This window comes from Protopterus annectens, chromosome 1.part0 (assembly GCF_019279795.1).
Source record: "Protopterus annectens isolate FY-2018-M chromosome 1.part0, PAN1.0, whole genome shotgun sequence".
Taxonomy (NCBI): Eukaryota; Metazoa; Chordata; order Ceratodontiformes; family Protopteridae; genus Protopterus; species Protopterus annectens.
In genome coordinates this window covers 696,338,760-696,358,946 of record NC_056725.1, presented here as the reverse complement: position 1 = coordinate 696,358,946, position 20,187 = coordinate 696,338,760, and the positions used below count along the sequence as shown (strand labels likewise).

At 43.6% G+C, this 20,187-nt stretch overlaps 1 protein-coding gene across 1 annotated transcript in view; it reads left to right on the top strand.

Moving 5' to 3' along the window:
- The first annotated feature begins 1,957 nt into the window (after positions 1–1,957).
- The window catches only part of LOC122794151 (zinc finger CCHC domain-containing protein 14-like), a 248,890-nt gene continuing 230,660 nt past the window's right edge, over positions 1,958–20,187 (top strand). The window contains exons 1-2 of the mRNA XM_044062379.1: positions 1,958–2,042; positions 2,283–2,426. Coding sequence (XP_043918314.1) covers positions 1,958–2,042; positions 2,283–2,426 — 229 coding nt within the window. The remainder of the gene's footprint in view (positions 2,043–2,282; positions 2,427–20,187) is intronic.

The following is a 20,187-nucleotide window of genomic DNA, read 5'->3' as shown; positions in this document are numbered from 1 at the left end:
AGGCCAAGAATATTGATCCTTTCACTGCCCCTGTTCAGGCAGTTCTGGACTTCTTAGCAGAGATTTTTCATGCAGGCTCCTCTTCTTCCACAGTCAGAGTTCAATTGGCTGCTATCTCCAACTTTCATGTCGGAGCAGATCATAATATTATGTCCCATAGGCTCTGCAGGGCCTTCTTGAAAGGAATTTTCCTACTAAAGCCTCCAATCAGGAATCCTCCTCCTCAGTGGGATCTAAATTTAGTGCTGACATCCTTGATTCTTCCCCTTCGAGCCAGCTGTTTCTTGCTCCCTGAAATTTCTTTCTTGGAAAACTTTATTCCTAGTGGCTATTACATCGCCAGGAGGGTGTCTGAACTTCATGCTCTATCGGTTCGACCCCCTATTTGGTTTTTCACAAGGACAGAGTGTCATTGAGAACTAATCCGACCTTTCTGCCTAAGGTCGCCTCAAAACCAATTTGAATCAATCCATTGATCTCCTGTATTTTTCCGAACTATTCAGACAGAGCCGAACAAAAATTACATTATCTTGATGTCCACCGTCAACTCAGATATTATTTGGACAGAACAAAAAATTTAGGAAATCTGATCAACTTTTTGTTTCCTATGGATAATAAGAAAGGCCTTCCTGTTTCTAAAGTAACCTTGTCTAGATGGCTTTCTTGGTCATCTCTGAAATTTATCTGCTCAGGGGAAAACAGCTGTGCTCAAAACCTAAAGCACATTCAACTAGGAGCTTAGCTACTTCTACAGCCTTTCAAGCTAGACTTCCTCTAGACACTATTTGTGCAGCGGCCACTTGGGCCACTCCTCATACTTTTGTTTCCCACTACAAATTGGACTTGGCCTCCAGGGACAGAGCCAGTTTTGGCTCTACAGTCCTCAAGAGTCTGTTCCATTGAGCCACCCAGGATAGAGGTGCTAGGACGCGTCCCATCAAGCAAGAATGAAGGCGAGATTGACAACTTAACATTAAGAAGTTATGTACCTACCATAACGTTCCATGTTAGTTGTCTTCTCTCGCCTTCTTTCTTGCGACCCTCCCTCCTTCCCCCAGGCCTGGACAGACCTTGTTATAAGAAATTATTATGCTGAAGACCATTCAGACCTGGTCTTTCTTCCATCCTGTAAGTTTCTTTCTTCCTTTTGGAAGTGTTTTATGCTTGGTGTTATTGCCCTTTGTCATCAAACGAGATCTGGGTACTTACCGCCTTGCATCATGGGATATGGGGCTGCCTCGAGCTGGTAAAAGTGACTCTCGAGCTTAGCAAGTGCCGAGTCGGAGCCGAGGGATCGGCTCCGAACCCATCAAGCAAGAAAGAAGGCGAGAGAAGACAACTAACATGGAACGTTATGGTAGGTACATAACTTCTTATTTTTTTCCCCAAGTGGATTGGTAACTACAGTGTACATGTTTGTTTGTTTTGGTGATTGACCTCTGACTGTCTTGTAGTAAATGGTGCTGTCAGAGACACTAGGATACTGCACCAGAGGAGTGGCTGCTCCCAGTCCTTGCTATAAAATGCCTTTGTTGTGGGTATTTGTGCTGTGGCTACTTGGTCATTCTAGGATTTAGACTTCTCTTCATACCATAGAATTTTGGGACTAGACTTTCTGAGCATTAGCCTTTTGGCTTCCAAAGGATACTCAATATTTTTACTGCTTTGGATTCTTCCAGGAGTTGCCTGGTGCAAAATTCTTGAAAGGTCTGGCAGGTTTGTGCCAAAAGTATCAATTGATCTGTAAATGCCCTTTAGCAAAAGGTATTTATCATACCACCTCACACAGCCTTTCCTTTCAGCTTTGGGGGATTTTCCTCGAAACTGGGCAATTTGCGCTATTTTCTGTTCTTGTGTTTTCTTTGTCTTTCAAGTTGTGCTTGTTCATTGCTTGGGGTTCAAACTAAGGAGCTCAAGGGCTGTATGCAACCATATAAACCTGGTAGCTGAGATCATAATGTTTGCTGGCAACAGACATATCCAAAGGCCAAGAGCTGAAATTGACAATACAGACAGTTTGATATCCAGAGAGGTTTATCATGGTTTGTAAGACTGACAAATGGAACCGGAAGAGATGGTGATCTTGGTCAGGGATTCAGATTTAGTTAATATGCACATAGCTATCCCTGTAGGAAGAATATTAATAAAATATGTTGTTTGAAATATGAGTATTGAACAAGATTACTCAAATTGTCTGGAAACTTAAATTTTGAAACCTCAGGCATTTGTTATGCTTGTCTTTTCCATGTTTATTTATTTATTTTTTGTCTTTGTCTTTTAAGGGTTGAGAGTTGATGTAGAACATCAATCCCTCCAGGTTTCCAGAGAATATAGTTCTTCATCGGAATATTCCAGTACACCATCTAGCCCTATGGGACTTCATGCCAGGGAAGAGAGCTCTGACAGCGCAGAAGAAAATGACAGACGTAAGAAGTATAATTGTATTTCATTTCATGTTTTGTAATGAAAGTCATCCTCCTGTGTGGTTGGCATGAAACACAGTTATGGGTGAGTATAAAGTCATTTGAATTTCTGCTTAATCGGTGACCGATGAATTGGTAATTGTCATGCTCTCTTCTTTTAAAAGAGATTTTTATCTATATCTGTAAGATCATGGAGAAGATGTTCAGTCTTCAGGAAGTCTCTAGGTTGAAGAGATGAGCTAAATATTTCTGATCACTGATGTCCATAATTCCTTATAGGTAAGCTTGCTAATGTTCCACATTTGCAGGTACAGCACAGGTACATTATAAATATTGGCAGTTTAGGACACTCCTGGCATGGAAGTGTAAATCATGTTCTTCTTTTTCTTTCGGCTGTTCCCATTAGGGGTCGCCACAGCAGATCATCTGTTTCCATTTCTTCCTGTCCTCTGCATCTTGCTCTGTCACACCAACCACCTGCATGTCCTCTCTCACTACATCCATAAACGTTATCTTAGGCCTTCCTCTTTTCCTCTTACCTAGCAGCTTCATCCTTAGCATGCTTTTCCCAATATACCCAGCATCCCTCCTCAGCACATGTCCAAACTAACGCAATCTCGCCTCTCTGGCTTTTCTCCAAACCCAGAACCCAGCCATTGGGGATGCACTAGCCAGTGCATTTCCTCGTGCCGGTCCCAAGCCCTGATAAATGGGGAGGGTGCGTCAGGAAGGGTATCAGGCATAAAACATTTGCCAAATGAGATATGCGGAAGTGTAAATCATGTTCATTTCATAAAATGTGACTGCAGTGTAGTACCACATGTCCATGTAGGAAGTGTGACTTCATTGTCACTGTTAAGTGTTCTTTCCTTTTGGGATATCCTGCCAACGATAGCAAAACATCTGGGTCCATGTAGAAGTGCATGTCCTTCATTATCACTGTTACAGTATTCTTCCCTTTTGGGATATCTTGCCAAGGATAGCCAAATGTCCGGCACCAGTACACCAAAGCCTTTACATCTTCCAGGCCCCTTAAGTCAGATATATGTTTTACGTGCAAGGCATAAGGTATGTATGTGACATACGAGAGCCTTATCCTCAGAACTTTTTGTCACCAGTCTGAACACTGCCTTTGAATTTGGTCTGCAAGCCGTTCATTGAGTTGGTTCAACTTCTGAGCCTTCTATAGGTAAGTGTCCCATTGGGGTCTCTTCCTTCCCTTTTCTTTTTGCTTTTACTTTAGTTTATGTGTTATCCAGGAAGGGAAAATGAGTGTGGGAGGCTGATTCCTCATAAAGATACAGGAAGTGTTTTTTTTTTTATTTGGGTGTTAACACACAACCAGGCGCAGTGTGAGATTTGTCAGGCATTTTGTCTCTAAGACACACCACAGTTCTCTGTTATCTCTTTCCATTTATTTGGAGAACCAGAGGTTGAAGCTTTTGGCTCAAGATACCATAGCCAAATCTGTCTGCCCCAACCTCCAGCTGCCAATTAAGAAGAAAGCCAAAAGAGGTGCATATTGACCCTGCTGCTGTCCTGCTTTCGCAGACAGCTCCATTGGATTTGGATGAAGAACCTGAGGACCACCAGTGCTAACATCAGCTCCCTGTGCTGCAACCCAGTTGGATGCCATCACCCACATGTCCACTAAGGCTGTGTTTATGTCTGGTGCACATGTGGAGGACCCTAGGTAGAGTCCCCAAATACTTGTTAGAGAAGAGGTTCCTGATATCCAAATTGAATTCAGGTAGGGGTCTAAACCATCTAGATTTGTTAATGCTGATGTTCCTTTAAAAAATAAACAGAAGGCCAGGCATGTGGCCCCTGTAGCTAAGAATCCGTGACAGGCTTTTACTCAAGGGTTTTTCAGTGTTTTAATGGTTCTAAGCCCCCTCAAGGACTATCTGTTTCTCATTTTCCACTCCTTCCAAATTTCTTAGGAACTGTGACTTATCTGATGAGTAAGACTGTGGTGAGGAGTCTTTAGCTTAACTCCTCTTAGATCCACTGTCTTCTTGCCCAAGGGTCTAAAGGAAAGTCACTTTCTCCCAACTCATGGAAAAAATGTTCAGCGTTCAGGAAGTCTCTAGGTTGAAGAAATGAACTAAATATTTCTGATCACTGATGTGAGAATTGCCTTTTGGGGATACAGTGGTTCATATAATCAAACATTTCAGGTGGGAGTATACTCAGGTTTCTGACATTCAAAAATGTATTATGAACTCTTGCAAATGGCTTCTCCTTAGCCTTCTGCAGTCCCTCCAGTGCTGGATGCCCATTCGAATACTTTCACTGCAGCTTCTCAGGTTCCTGATTCTCAACTTCCTACTCCAAGAAGCTGGACAGATTCTATAAAGTTCCTAAAGCTTAAACCCTTCTTCTGATCCTGCTGTTATTTCTGTGGCCACTGATAAACCATCCAAGTTGCTGTCCTCTTCTAAGCTTTTACTTTCTGATAAGGATTGCTATACCATGGACTTAAATGCATGATTAAAAAAAAAAAAAAAAAAAAAAAAGGATACACTTCTGCTCTCTTGGCTTTTAAGCTATTAATTACCAGCCCTGTATGACTAGGTATGTCCTGGCTCTTCTCTCCAACCTTGGAGGCACTCTAGTTGATGTGCCTGATTCAGAAGGTAAGTCTTCTGCCATTTCCCTTTTGAGTTCTGCTTCTTAGGTGGCTCGTCATTCCATTAAATGCAGTTATGATACTGCTGATTCCTCCTCTTAGGCAACTGAATCTGGATATATAATGAGGTTATTTTTTATTGTGCCTCTAGGCTCTGCCTGATGACATTAAAGCCAAATTATTAAACTCCCCCTTAGATAAACAAAATCCCTTTGCCAGTGTTGCTGCTGAATTGCTTAAGCCCCTTTAGGATAAGGGTAAAGTTATGCTGGATCTGAAACAAATCTCTCTCTCTCTCCTCTTTCTAAGTTTCAGAGGAATTATAAGTCTTCTTTTGTCCTTAGCCTTCTAGGGGCAAGATGGCTTCTAATAGAGTTTTTCCAGACAAGATTTCTCACGGTTCTAAGGACCAGAAGCCTCCATCTGATGTTGTTAATCTTCATTCATTCTTCAGTGTTGGGTTTCAGTTCCATCCTCGGAACCAACTCGGCTGTTATATCAAGCTCGCAACAGCCAGAAACTCTTAAGCTAAGCCTACCCATAGTGCCTCTCTTCCCTTCCCCTCAGATCTCATTTGCTGTGTAGAATTTAGGATGCATCAGTTGTGCTCTCAGCTAAGTGCCAACTTATATATATATATATATATACAAATTTTGGTTTCTTTAGCTCTAAACATGATGCTTAATTGTTTTCTTCTTACTGCTATAATTTTTTGAGTGTGAGTTCTGCTTCTTTCCCTTTTACCTTTTAGTAATGCTTGTCTTACCATCATTGATATAGGCCCTTCCCTTCCCTCTGGTAATTCTTTAAATACCATCGTTGGTATTCCCTTTCTTCCTTTAACCCTTGTGGGTATTTCCTTCAACTACCATTGTTGGTACGACCGTTCTTTAAAAAAAAAAGATTTTATTTTCTCCCCTTTCTCTTATTTCTTGTGTGTGTTTGCAAGTAAGTTTGTGTCTCTGCGCATGCCTTGTTTAACATTTGAAAGATGTCTGAAAAGCATAAAGGAACTTTCAAGCAGCGTGAGGACTATGAAAGAAAGATGCTCAATTTGGATGGACATCTTTCTTGTGTGTATTGTTTGGGGGTGCCACATTTAGAGATTCAACCATCTTGTAAACTCTGCAAGGGTTTCAGTGCTCAAACCCTTGCAGAAAGGTGAAACAAATTGATCCTCAAGGGGCTGTTAAAATGCCCTTTTGGTGAGGCGTTGTCTGAGTCAGAGACATCCAGTTCTCCCAAAAAAGTGTCTAAAAAGAGGAGGCACTCCATCCCAGTGTCTCCAAAATCTCTAGAGGCTAAATCTTCTGAGGTTCAGGTCTTGACTCATACCTCAGAACTGAGGCCTAAGATTAGGAAATTGACACCTGCTACAGTTTCGGCACCGAAGCCTGTAACTTCCCCCATGGTGCTGACAACTACTGAACCCAAGAAAGTCATCTTGGTACCAACCCCTTTCTCGGTACTTGCAGCCCTCTCAGCACCAACAATAGTTTCCCCAGTCAAACCAGTCACTCCCCCCCACCCAGCAAAACAAATCATTGGTCAACCGACCAGAGTGCCGAAGGCCGAATCAATACCCAGGACTAGGTACTCTCCATCTATTGACCCCTTCTTCGGTCAGCAATTGAGTCCCTTTACTGAACATCCAGAATCACTCTTGGGGATGCCCACCCCGTTTCACCAGAAGTCTTTCAGGGCATGATGTAGTCAGATTAGTGGATTGGCTCTTCGCAGCCAGAGGTCTCCCTGCCCTGTCTAGGACCTCTCTCAAATCCAGAGCTGAGGTTTACTGTCCAGGACTCCCACTTATCTTCCTCCTTCAATCTCTCCGCAGGTTTTGGAGCCTTTGACTTTGACGCTACCAGTGCTGATAACTTCGATTCCAATGGTAGACCTCACCTTGGTCTTGGAACCAAGTCTGTGGTCAATGACCCACACAAAGGACCATGACTTGGCACTGACTATGGGATCCAGAGTTCAGCTCCAATTCTTTTCCATGGTGCCATGGATGGGTCCCGGTGCTTTGGCAGTTCCCAGTCCTGTAGCGGCTCCTCTGGAGGTGGGCTTGTCAGAGCGGGGTGTGACCCTAGTTTCGAGGTTGTCTTTTTTGGTTCCAGGCTCCCATCCCTCTTTGGGCGGGTCTGCCTTCCAGATTACGGAGAGAGCTCTCACCTCAGCAGGCTCGCAGTTGGCACCATCTGCAGCAGAGTGTCACATCTATGTATCCTCTGGTTTGCAGCTGTCACAATCTGCTACATCGGGGCAGCAGGCACAACAGCAACAAGACACCCTGCTGCAGGGTACTGTCTCTTCGGAGTCCTCCTCAGACCTTCCCCCTGAAGAGCCATCCCATAAGAGATTGTGCAAGAGGAAGCACATAGATTCTCAGGAAGAATCAGTCACTGAGGATACAGATTACGATGAAGCGGAAAGGTCCCCACGGTCACCCCTTGAAGATGTCTCCTTCAGAGATATCCTCGAAATCATAAAACAGAGGGGTGATTGGAAGTCCACAAACCCTTCCTCCAAGGAATCTGTTTTCTTGCAGGCTTTTCATGTCCGACCTTCTACTTCTTGGGTGACTTCACCTGCTGATGAATTGGTCAAACTCAACATGCAGTGTACGTGGAAGGCTTCTGACACTGTAGAACCAATTCCCTGGAGAGTGGACAAAATTCTCTCTGCCCCCAAAAATCAACCCTACTTGTCTAAAGGTTTGCCAGTAGATGCTGTGGTGGTGGTGATGGCTGCCACAAAGAAGGAACTCGCTGAGGAGAGTTCTGTTGTCCATCCTCCAAACCAAGAGACTCTGATGATTGACAGATTTGGAAAGCAGGTCTATATGTCAATGACGTTTGCCATATGGTCGTTGAGTTTTTTGGCACATTTCACGAGACTTCAGAGGGACCTGATAAATGAGCTTTCAGGAACCTTTGCAGGAGCAGTGTCTGATGAGGTACGCGATAAGGTTGCCTCCCAGCTTGCCACCCTAAAATCAGAGTCCAACTCATCCATGTGGCTTATTACACATACAGCCAAGGGGACAGCCAGGGCAGCGGGTACAGGCATTGCCATTTGGCATCACACCTGGATGTGCTTATGTGAGTTCTCGGACCCTTTCAAGTCTTCCTTTGTCAATACTCCTGTTGATGCTACATCGTTGTTTGGCTCAAAAGTCAGAGATGCATTAGCCAGGTGTGAGAAGGACGGAAAGACCCTTTCTGCTGTGGGCGTGCATTTTTGCACTCCTTAACAACCTTACCCCAGGAATCAGAGATGTGGGAAGATGTTTAAAAAGTCCCAAGGGCCTTTTCAGGACACACTTGGTGAGTATTCTCCCCGGGGCAGAGGGGGTGGAGGACTCATCAGGACAATGCCCCTCCCATGGCAGAGGCAGACCGTGTAAACAGGGTTCCACAGATTCTTTCTCTGGGCAACCTTACCAGCACTCCGAGGCAGCGGCCCCGATTGCTTACCTCTGGAGGCATTCGGAGGAAGATTCTCTCTCCACCTTTTAGACTGGCAAACAATAACATCAGATTCCTGGGTGCATACAATAATTACCAGAGGTTACTGTATCCGCTTCACTCTTTATTCAAGACCACAAAGGCAAATTCCCGATGTTCCACCCAGTGAGAAAGATACAGCAGCACTAGAAATTCAAAAGCTGTTTTAAAAAAAGAGTCATCCAAACAGTCCCACCAGACCAAATAGGATCTGGATTTTACTCAAAATTCTTTTTAGTGCCAAAGACAGGGGGATTGGAGACCAATCCTAGACGTCAGTGTTCTGAACAAGTTTGTTCAACAATCAAAATTCCGGCTACAGGGATTCCGTATGTTTCCATATATAGACGACTGGATCCTCACCACCCCCACCAGGCATGTACTACTATCCTCCATGGATTCCATTCTAAGGCTTGCAGAGTTAAGTATTTCAGTAAGCAGGAAAAATTCATTACTATCCCCCACACAAGACATAGAATTCATCGGAGCAACACTAAATACAAGAATCCTGCATAGCTGCTCTGCCTCTCCATAGATTGCTCCAGTTGAGGTCACAACTTCAAGTGATACTCTGTCAAGGCAAAGTTCCGGCTCGTCTAGTCTTACAACTTGTTGGGTCCATGGCATCAACAATCACCCTAGTTCCTCTGACAAGGTACTCATGAGGCTGCTTTAGTGGCTCCTGTCGTCACAGTGATTTCTGTTAACACACCCAGTGTCCCACCCAATCCGCAGAACCAACCGATGCAAGCAGGATTTATATTGGTGAATGAAGCCAGAAGAGGAATTATGGAGCCGCCCCTTTACACCCTCTCAGCCCAAAGTTGTAGTGACCACAGATGCAATCCCTGATGGGGGGGATTTTTAGGGAAGGACAATCCAGGGCACTTGATTCCTTCAAGAGGCTAATTTGCGTATCAGTGTCCTAGAAATGAGGACAGTGCTCTTGGCATTGCAAGCATTTCAATCTGCCCTCCCTTCGAGACAATTGCTATTCAATCAGACAACATGTCAGTGGTTTGGTACATCAACAAACAGGGGAACCAAATCCTACCCCTTATATTGGAAAGCTCTAAGAGTTTGGCATTTGGAGATTGCAACACACATTCCAGGGTATTCCAGCATGATTGCAGACAAATTGAGCAGATGCATACTCCTGCCTCAAGAGTGGTCTCTCATTGCCAGTGTAGTCACGAAGATCTTTCATCGATGGGGGTCAGCCTTGCTGCGATCTGTTTGCATCTGCCATAAACCACAAATGTAGCAGCTACTATGCCCTGACCCCCTCGGGGGAGTCCCTGAGAGATGCTCCCCTGCACATTTAGCCCCCCGAGACTACTTGATGCCTTCCCACCAATCCTCTTAATTCCCCAATTTTTGAAGAAAGCTCAATGGTTGAGAAGCAAAGCTCCTTTTATGCCCTGTCAAGTCTGGCTCCCCTTTCTCTGGCCTCACCTTGTTCACTGCCTGTGGACTCTGGATCCAAATCCAGATCTGTTGTCTCACCCGCAGGGACTTGGTCCATCCCAGTCTACATAGGTTCATAGGTAGGTACTAGGCTGTCTGCCCAAAGGCATTTATAAGCCTAGCCAGAATGTGTTGGCTTTCGCCGCTCCCTTAGATTAGTTCCCTGTGCCTCTGTCCAGCAGAGCCACTGAAGTGATCCCCAGGGTAAACTTTCTGTTTCCCATCCACTCATCAAGGTTTCTCTTGAAAAGTGTTAGCGAGGAGCTCTGCCTAATGTAGATTGGAATCTTGTTCCAAAGCATGGGAAGTCTCTGTGACAGGAATCTATCCCTCCAGCACGTCCTATTTATTGTTGTGGTAAGGTTTAGGTCCCTAGAGTGTGTGGCTCGAGGGGATAAGCTTTTCTTTAGGTGGACCATGTCCATCAGTTCTGGGTTGGACATGGCCTTGTATGTCAGGCAGAGATCACCTCTGAGTCGGCGGTATGCAACCGAGTACAGCTGGAGTTTCTTCAGTCGAGCTGCATAGGGCATCTGTTTGAGGCCAGTGATCCTCTTGGTGAGGTACTTATGTGGTCTTTCCAGCTGTTGCAGGTGTCTTGTGAGATAATGGGGCTTTGTACTCTATGATGGGTCTGATGAGCAATGAGTAGAGGGGCACAATGACCTCTTTTGATCTGGATGCGAACCCTTTTGTGATAAGGTGTGCCACGTAGAAGGATTTTCTAACCACTTTGGCAGTGTGATTATCAAAGGAGAGTTTACTATCTACTTGGGTCCCCAGATCCCTTATTACATCTTCCGTATTTAGGGGACTACCACCTATGTGGTAGTTTGTGGGTACTTTGTTTTTTCCAAAGGGGACGACTATGCACTTTTTGGCATTTAGCTTGAGGCCATGATTTTGACACCAGGTGTCTGTCTCAGTGAGACCCTTTTGGAGGATGTCTGTGTCAGCCGGAGAGTCAATTATAGCCCCAAGTTTGCAGTCGTCTGCGAACTTGGTCAGCCATAGTCCTCCTGTGCTTGCCTGTACCTCTGAGAAGTATATGCCGAACAGGAGGGGTCCTAGGACTGAGCCCTGGGGAATGCCACTTGTAACCGGTTTAGAGTCAGACCTAGCTCCCGCAACTCTTACCATGTGGGTTCTGTCCGTGAGCCAGTTGGCAACCCATCTTGTGACGTAGGGGTTTATGTTCAGGCTGGTGAGCTTGTGTATAATACCAGAATGGGGAATGGTGTCAAACGCCTTTGCGAGGTCTAGGTAGGCTGTTTGTACCATCTTTCCCTCATCTATAGCTTTGGTAACTGTCTCAAAGAAGTCCACCAGGTTTAGGAGGCATGCTCTGCCCTTAACAAAGCCGAACTGGGTAGGGTCCAGTGTTTGGAGGTTCCCAATGTCTCTGTTAATAAGTTCCATGATGATGCGCTCCATAGCCTTGCAGACCAAGCTAGTCAGGCTTATAGGGCGATAAGTTCCCAGGGTCTGTTGTGGCTCCACCTTTGTGGAGCTGAATAACTGTTGCTGTGCGCCACTCTATGGGTACATAACCTGTGGAGAGGCTGAGTTTGATCAGTGTGTTTATGTGAGGGGTTAGTTCATCTTTGAGCTCGTGTAGGATGCAGCCTGGGACACCGTCCGGTCCCATTGATGCTGTGTTTTTGGCTTTGGAGAGGGCTGTTTTAACCTGTCTGTGATTTCAGGATCTCTACATTCTTCTGGTATGGTTATGGGCCCTTTTGGGGGTGAGAGGGGGGTGAAGTTTGCTCTGAACCTGTCTGCCAAGATGTTGGCAATATTGGTCGGTTCAGTGTATTTTGTACCATTCTGCACTAACTCCGAGCAGATCTGAGCATTGCCACTTAGGTTCTTGACATAGCTAAAGAATGCCTTGTGGGTTATCTTTGGAGTCCTTGGCAATTTTTCTTTCGAAACTCGCCTTGGATGATTTTATGAGGGATCGTAGTTTCTTGCTGATACTGATCAGGGATGTCTTCCCTTCTTGGGATTTTACTCTTTTCTATACTAGTTTCCTCCTTCTATTGTATATAGCTTGTTTATGGCAGGAGTCCACCAGATTGGTTTCCTTTTCTTAGAGGAGTGAGTCTTGGTTTTGCTTGGGATAGCACGATCCATGCATTCTTGTAGGTGCCCGTAGAATGAATTAGTAAAGGATTTTGCAGCTTGGACAATGTTATCCTTTAGCATGGGGGCTTTGAAGCTTTCCACCTCGGTCTTAAGTAATGTGAAGTTTGCTTTTGAAAAGTTTTTCTCGGTGGTTTCCTTGTCCAGGGGTGGGGGCGGAATGTGGATATCCAAAGTGATTTGTTTATGGTCAGATCTAACCAGTGAGGGGTTGCCCTCTGGTGTGGAGCACTGGTCTCCCATGTTGGTGCTGACCAGGTCCAATATGTTGTCACCTCTGGTGGGAGTGTTGACCAGTTGATCCAGGGCATTTGAGTTTATAAATTCTAGGAAATGTTGGGCAAGGGAGTTAGTACTTGAATAGTTCTCCCAATTAATATTTGGGTAATTGAAATCACCCAATATTAGGGTGTTTGGTAGGACCTTTATATTTCCCAGTGTTTCCAGAAATGCAGAATGGGGGTCCTGAAACATGGTGGGTGATCTGTAGCAAGCTGCAATTTGAATTGCAGTTTTGCCCATTGTTAGTTGCACGTGGATGATCTCTGAAGCATCGTGCTGTGCCACTAACCTGGAGGTGTGGGTATCCTTTATGAATATGGATACGCCCCCGCCTTTTGTATTTCGGTCCGGGTTCTGTGGCTGAAATGTATGGTATGAGTTGTAGCCTGGTAGTGCTGGGGTGATCTCTGGAGCCTTAAACCAGGTTTCTGTTACTGCACATATATTGATTTCCTCCATACTGAGGAGTGCCTCGAGTGCGTGCATTTTGAGGTTTAGACTTTTGGCATTGAGTAGCGTTACCCTCAGTTTTTTGTTACTTGTGCTATTTATGGCGGTGGGTTTGTCTTTTGAGCCTTGCCTAAAAAAGGCACTATGTGGGTGGCAAGAGCATTGGCCAGTACTCAAAAGCCTAAGGGTGACAGGTGCAAGCCGTCTCTAGCGAAGCAGTGTGGCTTGTCGAGCATGTCATCTCAGGCGGACAGACACTGGATCCCCTTTGAATGACACCAGAAACTTAGCCAATTGTTGAAATTGATAATTTTTTCTTTATACTGTGGTATCATTCTTGGTGAGGGCAGGTGCTACTCAGGGTCATACCGGCCTGGGCTAGAAGATCAGAGAGCTCCTCCATGTCTCTCTTCATGTAGTCTAGGGAGGTACGGCTCAGGTCATTCACACCAACATGGACAATGACAGAGTTGTATTTGTACTTGTTCTGGAGTGGCCTAAGTGCTTGTGTTATGTGGCGGATCCTGGCACCCGACAGACAGCTAACAGTAACCTTCTCTTTATTCAGCCTAGTGAGTGGAACGTTAGTGCGTCTGACTATAGAGTCACCTATTACTAGTATGTTGGGTATGTTATTTTGCCTTAAGGGCTGTGATTGCATGGCAGACTGGTTTTGTGAAGTATGTATTTCATGATTTGTGTTGGGAGGTGGAGGTTGCTTGGATGTCTGCTTTGGAGGTTTCTGTTGCTTTTGCAGATTTTTATTTAGAGCCTCCGAGTATGTTTTCATGTATTTATGTGTGTTTTTTGCCGGTGCTGGTTTAATGGGTCTATGTGAGACTGGTGGTGTGATGCAAGTGTTTCCCTTCTCCTCTTGACTGTCTGATCCAGCCTTGGGTTGAGAGAGCTTAGCCTCCAGTTTGGCTGTATAATTTCATCTCTCGCATGTATTAGTGTTTGGTGGTAGGAGGAGAGGGTTGTCTGTGTACATGAGGCAGTTGTAACATTGCCTCAAAATGCCCAGATTCACCAGTTGGACTGGAGTGTACACCTGAAACTGACCTTTGGACATGCCTGGATAGGTACAGTGAACTGTTTTCCTGAATGGCTGGTAAGGTTGAATAGAGAGCCTTGTCCTTCCGTTCAGTATAGGAGGGTCTAGTGCTAGGGTTTATAAGTGCTTGCTATGAGTTTTGAGCAAGTGATAGTCTGAGAAATGAATGGCTTTAGTGCTTAAGTTGAAAGTTTGTCTAGTTCCAAGGGAAAAATTGAGGAGGAGACTTTGTGGAGCCGGGAATAGTTATACCCTAGCTAACCAGCGCTGCCTGGCATGCAAAACCAGGCAAATGCAGTATTTATAGCAGGGAAATGAAAGAGATAGAAATTAGCCCACAATGGCCAATAAACCACTAATTTCTGGGCTGAAACCACTCCTCCAGGGACAGATAGGCTGCTCAAAGCTCCCCTCTCTCACAGGTGAATAGGGAAACTTCCTTCTATCTAAGTAAGTATGGGCAAACACAGAGATTTGTAACACAGCCCTGAATTCAGCACTTAACCTGAAAACTGGACTATACTAGCTTAGAAAGGGGGGAAACAAGTATTCTTTTTTGTTTTTAGATTTTTTTCAGAAAATAAAGCATTTACAATCAAAAAAACTTTTTAAATGCACAGAAAAGGATACTTATTGTTATATATCTCAGATCAGAGTTGTAGTCAATGCCACTAATAATAAAGTAGGAAGAAACACAAATACAGTAAAAGCAGATGAATAGAATGCAATTTATATATATATATATATATATATATATATATATATATATATATATATATATATATATATAAAACAATAGAAAACAAACAACTGATTTAAACAAGTTACCCAATTAACCAGAAAAAAAGCTCAAAACTGAGCCCTGCTCCAGCAGTTTTCAATCAGACAAGTTCTAACTGCACACTCCTGCTGCTAGGGTGTAGGGGAACCTTCTCCAAAAAAAGATGGCGTGGGTCAGTGCTCAAGTTATACAAACAAAGCTAGATTCAGCAGGCCTGAATCTGGTCTATGCTGCAGCAACAAGGCGCACCAATTTCAGAAAGAAACATTTCAAATAAGTAGGCACAATAAGCCTAAGACCAGAAATTCTCAGCTCAGAAGGGCAGAATCCAGCCTCCAAGAGTGCAGACCACACCTTCTTAATGTAAAAAAAACTGGCCCAAAGCCCAAGTGCTTAAACCAGAACTAATACACTTTAGAACAGACACTAAGCCTTCAATCAGCAACTCCCAACTCAGAAGGATGTAAGCTTCCTGTCCTGCCACAACAGTACAGACCACAAACCTTCCTAATGTGAAACTGGTCTAAAGCCCAAGTGCGTAATCCAAAGGTTTAGAATAACAGTTACAATTTAATCGGCTACCAACAAGCAGCAATAAATGCTATTAAGTACTTTTAAGAGCAGGCAGCAAGAGCAAAATAAGTAATAAAGTAGGAAGAAACACAAACACTGTAAACAGATGAATAAAGTGCAAAAAAATTTTTTTTTTCTCCGTATTAGGTAGAATGAGCTAAAGACACTAGACTGAGAGGAGTGTCACAGATCAAATATACAGTAGGGGCAGGCAATTGCAAAGCCACCAAGTATAAAAAGAAAACACCAATAGAGAGGGCAGGGTGGGGGAACAGATCAGAAGCCAGCAAATATGATCTAAAGAAATCAAGTAAAAGCAATTAGAATGCTGTAGAACTTTGGAAAGAAGTGCCAAAAATATACTTATCAATTTGTAATTTGAGTTGTTTCAGTAGCCCTCTTAAATTCAAGCAATGAATGCAGAGGTAACAAACAGAATCTTAATTATACTAGCAAGCTTTGAGACAATCAGATAAAACACACAAGTTGTTTGGCCAGTATTTAACAAAGCAGGATTAAGGGTGGGGGAAAAATAGCACTTTCCACTCAGAAAAATAACACTTTCAACACAGATCAGAAGCCAGCAAATATGATCTAAAAAATCAAGCAAAAGCAATTAGAATACTGTAGAACTTTGGAAAGAAGTGCCAAAAAATATCCATTTATAGTTTGAGTTGTTTCAGTAGCACACTCAGTCAGAGCTCAATTAGATTCAAGCAATGAATGCAGAGGTAACAAACAGGGAATCTTAATTAATACAGCCTCAAGCTGACGGCTTGGTTCCTCCACTTCCAGTAATTGCCAGGTGGAGTAATCTATCTTCCCCAGTATAAAAGATACTTCAGGCTTCTCATAAACCACCATCCACCAGGAAACTTTACCTTAGTAAATGGAACAGATTTGTGTTTTGGGCTCAGGAAAAGGAATTGACCTTTTTTCAGCCTCAGTTGATAAGGTATTAAAGTATTTATCAACCTTATTCCAATCGGGAGTTTCTGCTTCTATTATTGTTTCTTTAGCTGCTATTTCAAATTTTCGTAATGGTTTCGATGACCTTTCTTTGATGTCTTATCATTTTGCAAAACCTTTCTAAAGGGCATTATACATTTGAAACTACCTTTTAGGGAACTCATTGAGCCTGGAATTTAACGTTAGTCTGACAAAGTTTGGTCCATCAGCCCTTTGAGCCAGCAGCCACCTGTGATGTAAAATATTTATCTTGGAAAACTCTATTCCTGATGGCCATCACGTCAGCCAGAATATCAGAACTGCAGGCTTTGTGTATGAAACACCCATCTATCATTTTTCACAAACAGAGAGTATCACTTAGAACTAACCCTTCCTTTTTGCCTAAAGTAGTATCAGACTCCAATATTAATCATCTATAGATCTACCAGTTTTCTTCCCAAACCTTTCAAACAAGGGGGAATATTGTTTGCATTTGTTGAATGTACGTAAACAACTACGCTTTTATCTAGATAGAATGAAATCGTTTAGGAAATCAGACCGATTGTTGTTCTCCTTTTTAGGTACTCGACAGGGCAAACCAGTTTCCAAAGTGACTCTGTCAAAATGGTTGAGAGATTGCATCACCTTTATTTACGACCAAACTAAGCTGAACTTATCAACAAAAATTAGGGCTCATTCTACCAGATCATTTCCCACTTCAGTTGCCTTTCACTCCAGAGCCTCTGGATGATATTTGTGCAGCTGCAACTTGGGCTACCCACCATACCTTTATCCCCTCATTACAAATTGGATACGGCCTCCAGGGGAAGAGCATCTTTTGGCTCTGTGGTGCTCAGGAATATCCTTCCTCTGGGCCTCCCAGGGCATAAGTAGCTAGGAACTGTGTCCCAACAGTCAAGAATGAATGAAGATTGATAACATCAGATAAAGAAGTTATGTTCTTACCATAACGTTCCATCTGTGTTGTCAATCTTCATTCATTCTTGACATCCCACCCTCCTACCCCCCTCCAAAGACTCCTGAAGGTTCGGAACTAGTCCTGGGCTTCTAGTAGGGCAGTTGCTCAGACAAAGCTTCCAGATGTTTATATTCTGCGGGCAAAACTCGATCAGAGGAGAAGAGAAGAGACGCACTATGGGTAGCCTTAGCTTGAGAGTTTCTGGCTGGAGCGAGCTTGATATAACAGCCGAGTCAGTTCCAAGGATGGAACCGAAACCCAACAGTCAAGAATGAATGAAGATAGACAACACAGATAGAACGTTATGATAAGAACAGAACTTATTTTTTCTTGTGTGATCTGCTTCTGTTTGACATTCAGCTGCTTCTACCCCTTAGCCAGATTCTTCTGTCCCTCAAGTTGACTCTTTCTTTTCCTGTTTGGCAACAGATAATTATGAATGCTTGGGTGCTTTCCATTATCAAGAATGGTTATTTTATGATCAGGAAGACCCTTCCTCCATTCTCAAGCCTTCCTCAGTCTCCTCATTTTCAGCTCCTACATGGTCCTTTGGAATTGGGTGGTACAGGGAACCATCCAACCTGTCCATTTCCCAGCAAGGGACAGGTTTTATAGCAGGATATTTCTGTTTCCCAGAAAAGAGGGGTCTTGGAGGCTTGTTCTTTCTCAACACCTTTCTCAGTGTTCCCTCTTTCAGGATGTTCTCTTCTGACACTTTTTCCTCTGTTGCTTCCTCAAGCTTTCCTAGTATCTCTGTATTTGAAGGATGCTTACCTCCATATTCCTGTTCAACATCTCTTCAGGAAGTTTTCAAGTTTCTCTCTTTCTTCCTCATTATCAGTTCTCTGTTTTTTCTTTTGGTCTTTCTGCAGTTCTGAGGGTCTTTATAAAATGTCTGGCCCCTGTAAAATAGCCTTCTGCAGACTTCAGGGAATTCAGGTGTTCCCTTACTGGATGACCTTTTGATTCAAGCCCCTCTTAGAATCTCCTTCTTCAGGATCTTCACTTCACTGTGCTGCTTCTGTGCAGTGCGCGGGGTTCATCCTCAAGCTCAAAAAGTCTGTATTGTCTCCTTCTCAGGACCAAGTGTTCCTGGGTTGCAGGATTTAGACCATTCCATTGATGGCTTACCCCCCCCCCCAAGGTTTTCTGTTTGGCTGCTTATTTCCAGTTCCTTCTACATCTTTCAGTCCTTCCTGCAAAGGAATGTCTCAGAGCTCTGTGGTACATCGCATCCACCGTTCCCATGAGGAAATTTTAATGGTATCTCAAGACTGTTTGGATCAGCATTGCCATCCTCTTCAGTATCCAGTTCCTCTCTTGTCTTGTCTCAAGCTTGAGCTCTGCTGGTAGATTCACCAGATTTTCCTGAATCCAGGTTTGCCTTTAGAGGTTCCTTTCCCTACTCTGGAGCTGTACAGAGGTACTTCCGATCAAGGTTGGGGAGCCTCCAACCTCATCAAAGTCCATGGTCTTTCATCCCATGAACAACTGGCAGACCATATCAACAACAAGGACGAGAGAGTTGTAATTCTAGTTCTCTAGGCCTTTCACTCCCTTTGGGTACGAAGTCCTCTAAATGTTTTTACAGGCAATATCACAGTTATATCATCAAATGAAGGGCACAAAATGTTACCTTCTTTGCAAGCTGGCTCTTCAAGCTTGAGATTTTGCAGTCCACCATCACATGGCTCTTCTGGCGATTTACATACTTTCAGAGCAGTTTTGTGGCAGACTTTTTAAGCAGAACTAGGACAAATCCTCAAGAATGGATGCTTCACAGGCATATATTTCTGGAGATTGTACATCAGTGGGTTACTCCTCAAATAGTTCTTTTTGCCTCCCCTGTGAACAGACAGCCCCCCACCCCACCTTAACTGTGTTTGAGTGCTAAGTTCTCTGGCTTGGAATCTGGATGCCATGTGTTTTTCTTGGAAGGGGATGTTTCTGTATCCCTAGCCTCCTCTTCCTGTACTACCAAAAGTCTTGCTCAAGTTCATATGAGACAGGCCCAAAATCTTGCTGGTGACTCCATTTTAGTCAGCACTGGTCCCCCCTTATATTTTATTTGGCCATGGGCAGTCATCACACGTTACCTCACAAGTTGGATAGTCTCACACAGACAAGGGATTTATCGTCCACCCTTCACCTGACACTTTGGGTGGTTGGATTTTGATTCCTTTTAGACACCAATTTTCTGAGGACATGCTTCTGGTTTTCCAGGAGGCCAGAAAACCCCATTACTTGAAAATCCTATGTAATTGAATGGAAGAGATTTTCTATTTAGTGTCTCAAGCTTGACCTGGGCTCATTCTTTGGGTATTCCTATGGCCCTTTCTTATTTGTGAGAGTTACTCAGTTGTCATATTCATCTGTTAAAGCTCATTTGTCTGCCTCTGAATCCACTTTTGGCTTCTAGTTTTGAAAGGTATCTTTCATATTTGACCTCCAAGAAAAGTCTAGTCCTCCTTCTTGGGCCGTTAATTTTATTTTTGAGAAATTGACCGATTCCCCTTTTGAACCTGCAATTTCTTCTTCCCTACAAAATTGTACTTGTTAGACAATATTGTTGGTGGCTTACTTCTGCCAAGACGGCCTCTGAACTTCAAGCATTCATAACAGTTCCACTCTTTTTTTTTTTTTTTTATAACAAGGACAGGGTGTCTCTTCATACCAATCATTCTTTTATGCCCAAAGTGATTAATGATTTGTCCTTGAAACAGTCCGTTTATCTTCCTTTTTTCCCTTCCCCACAGAATCCTAGTGAGAGGACTCTTCACACCTTGGATTTACATAGATAGCTCAGATCACAGGAAGTTACTAGGCTATTGGCCCTGAGACTCTTGCAAGCCTAGCCAAGAATTTAGCCAATGTTCCGACAAGTCAGCACACAATATCCCTGTCCAGCAGGGATTACAGGTGGAATCCTAGGGGTGTATTT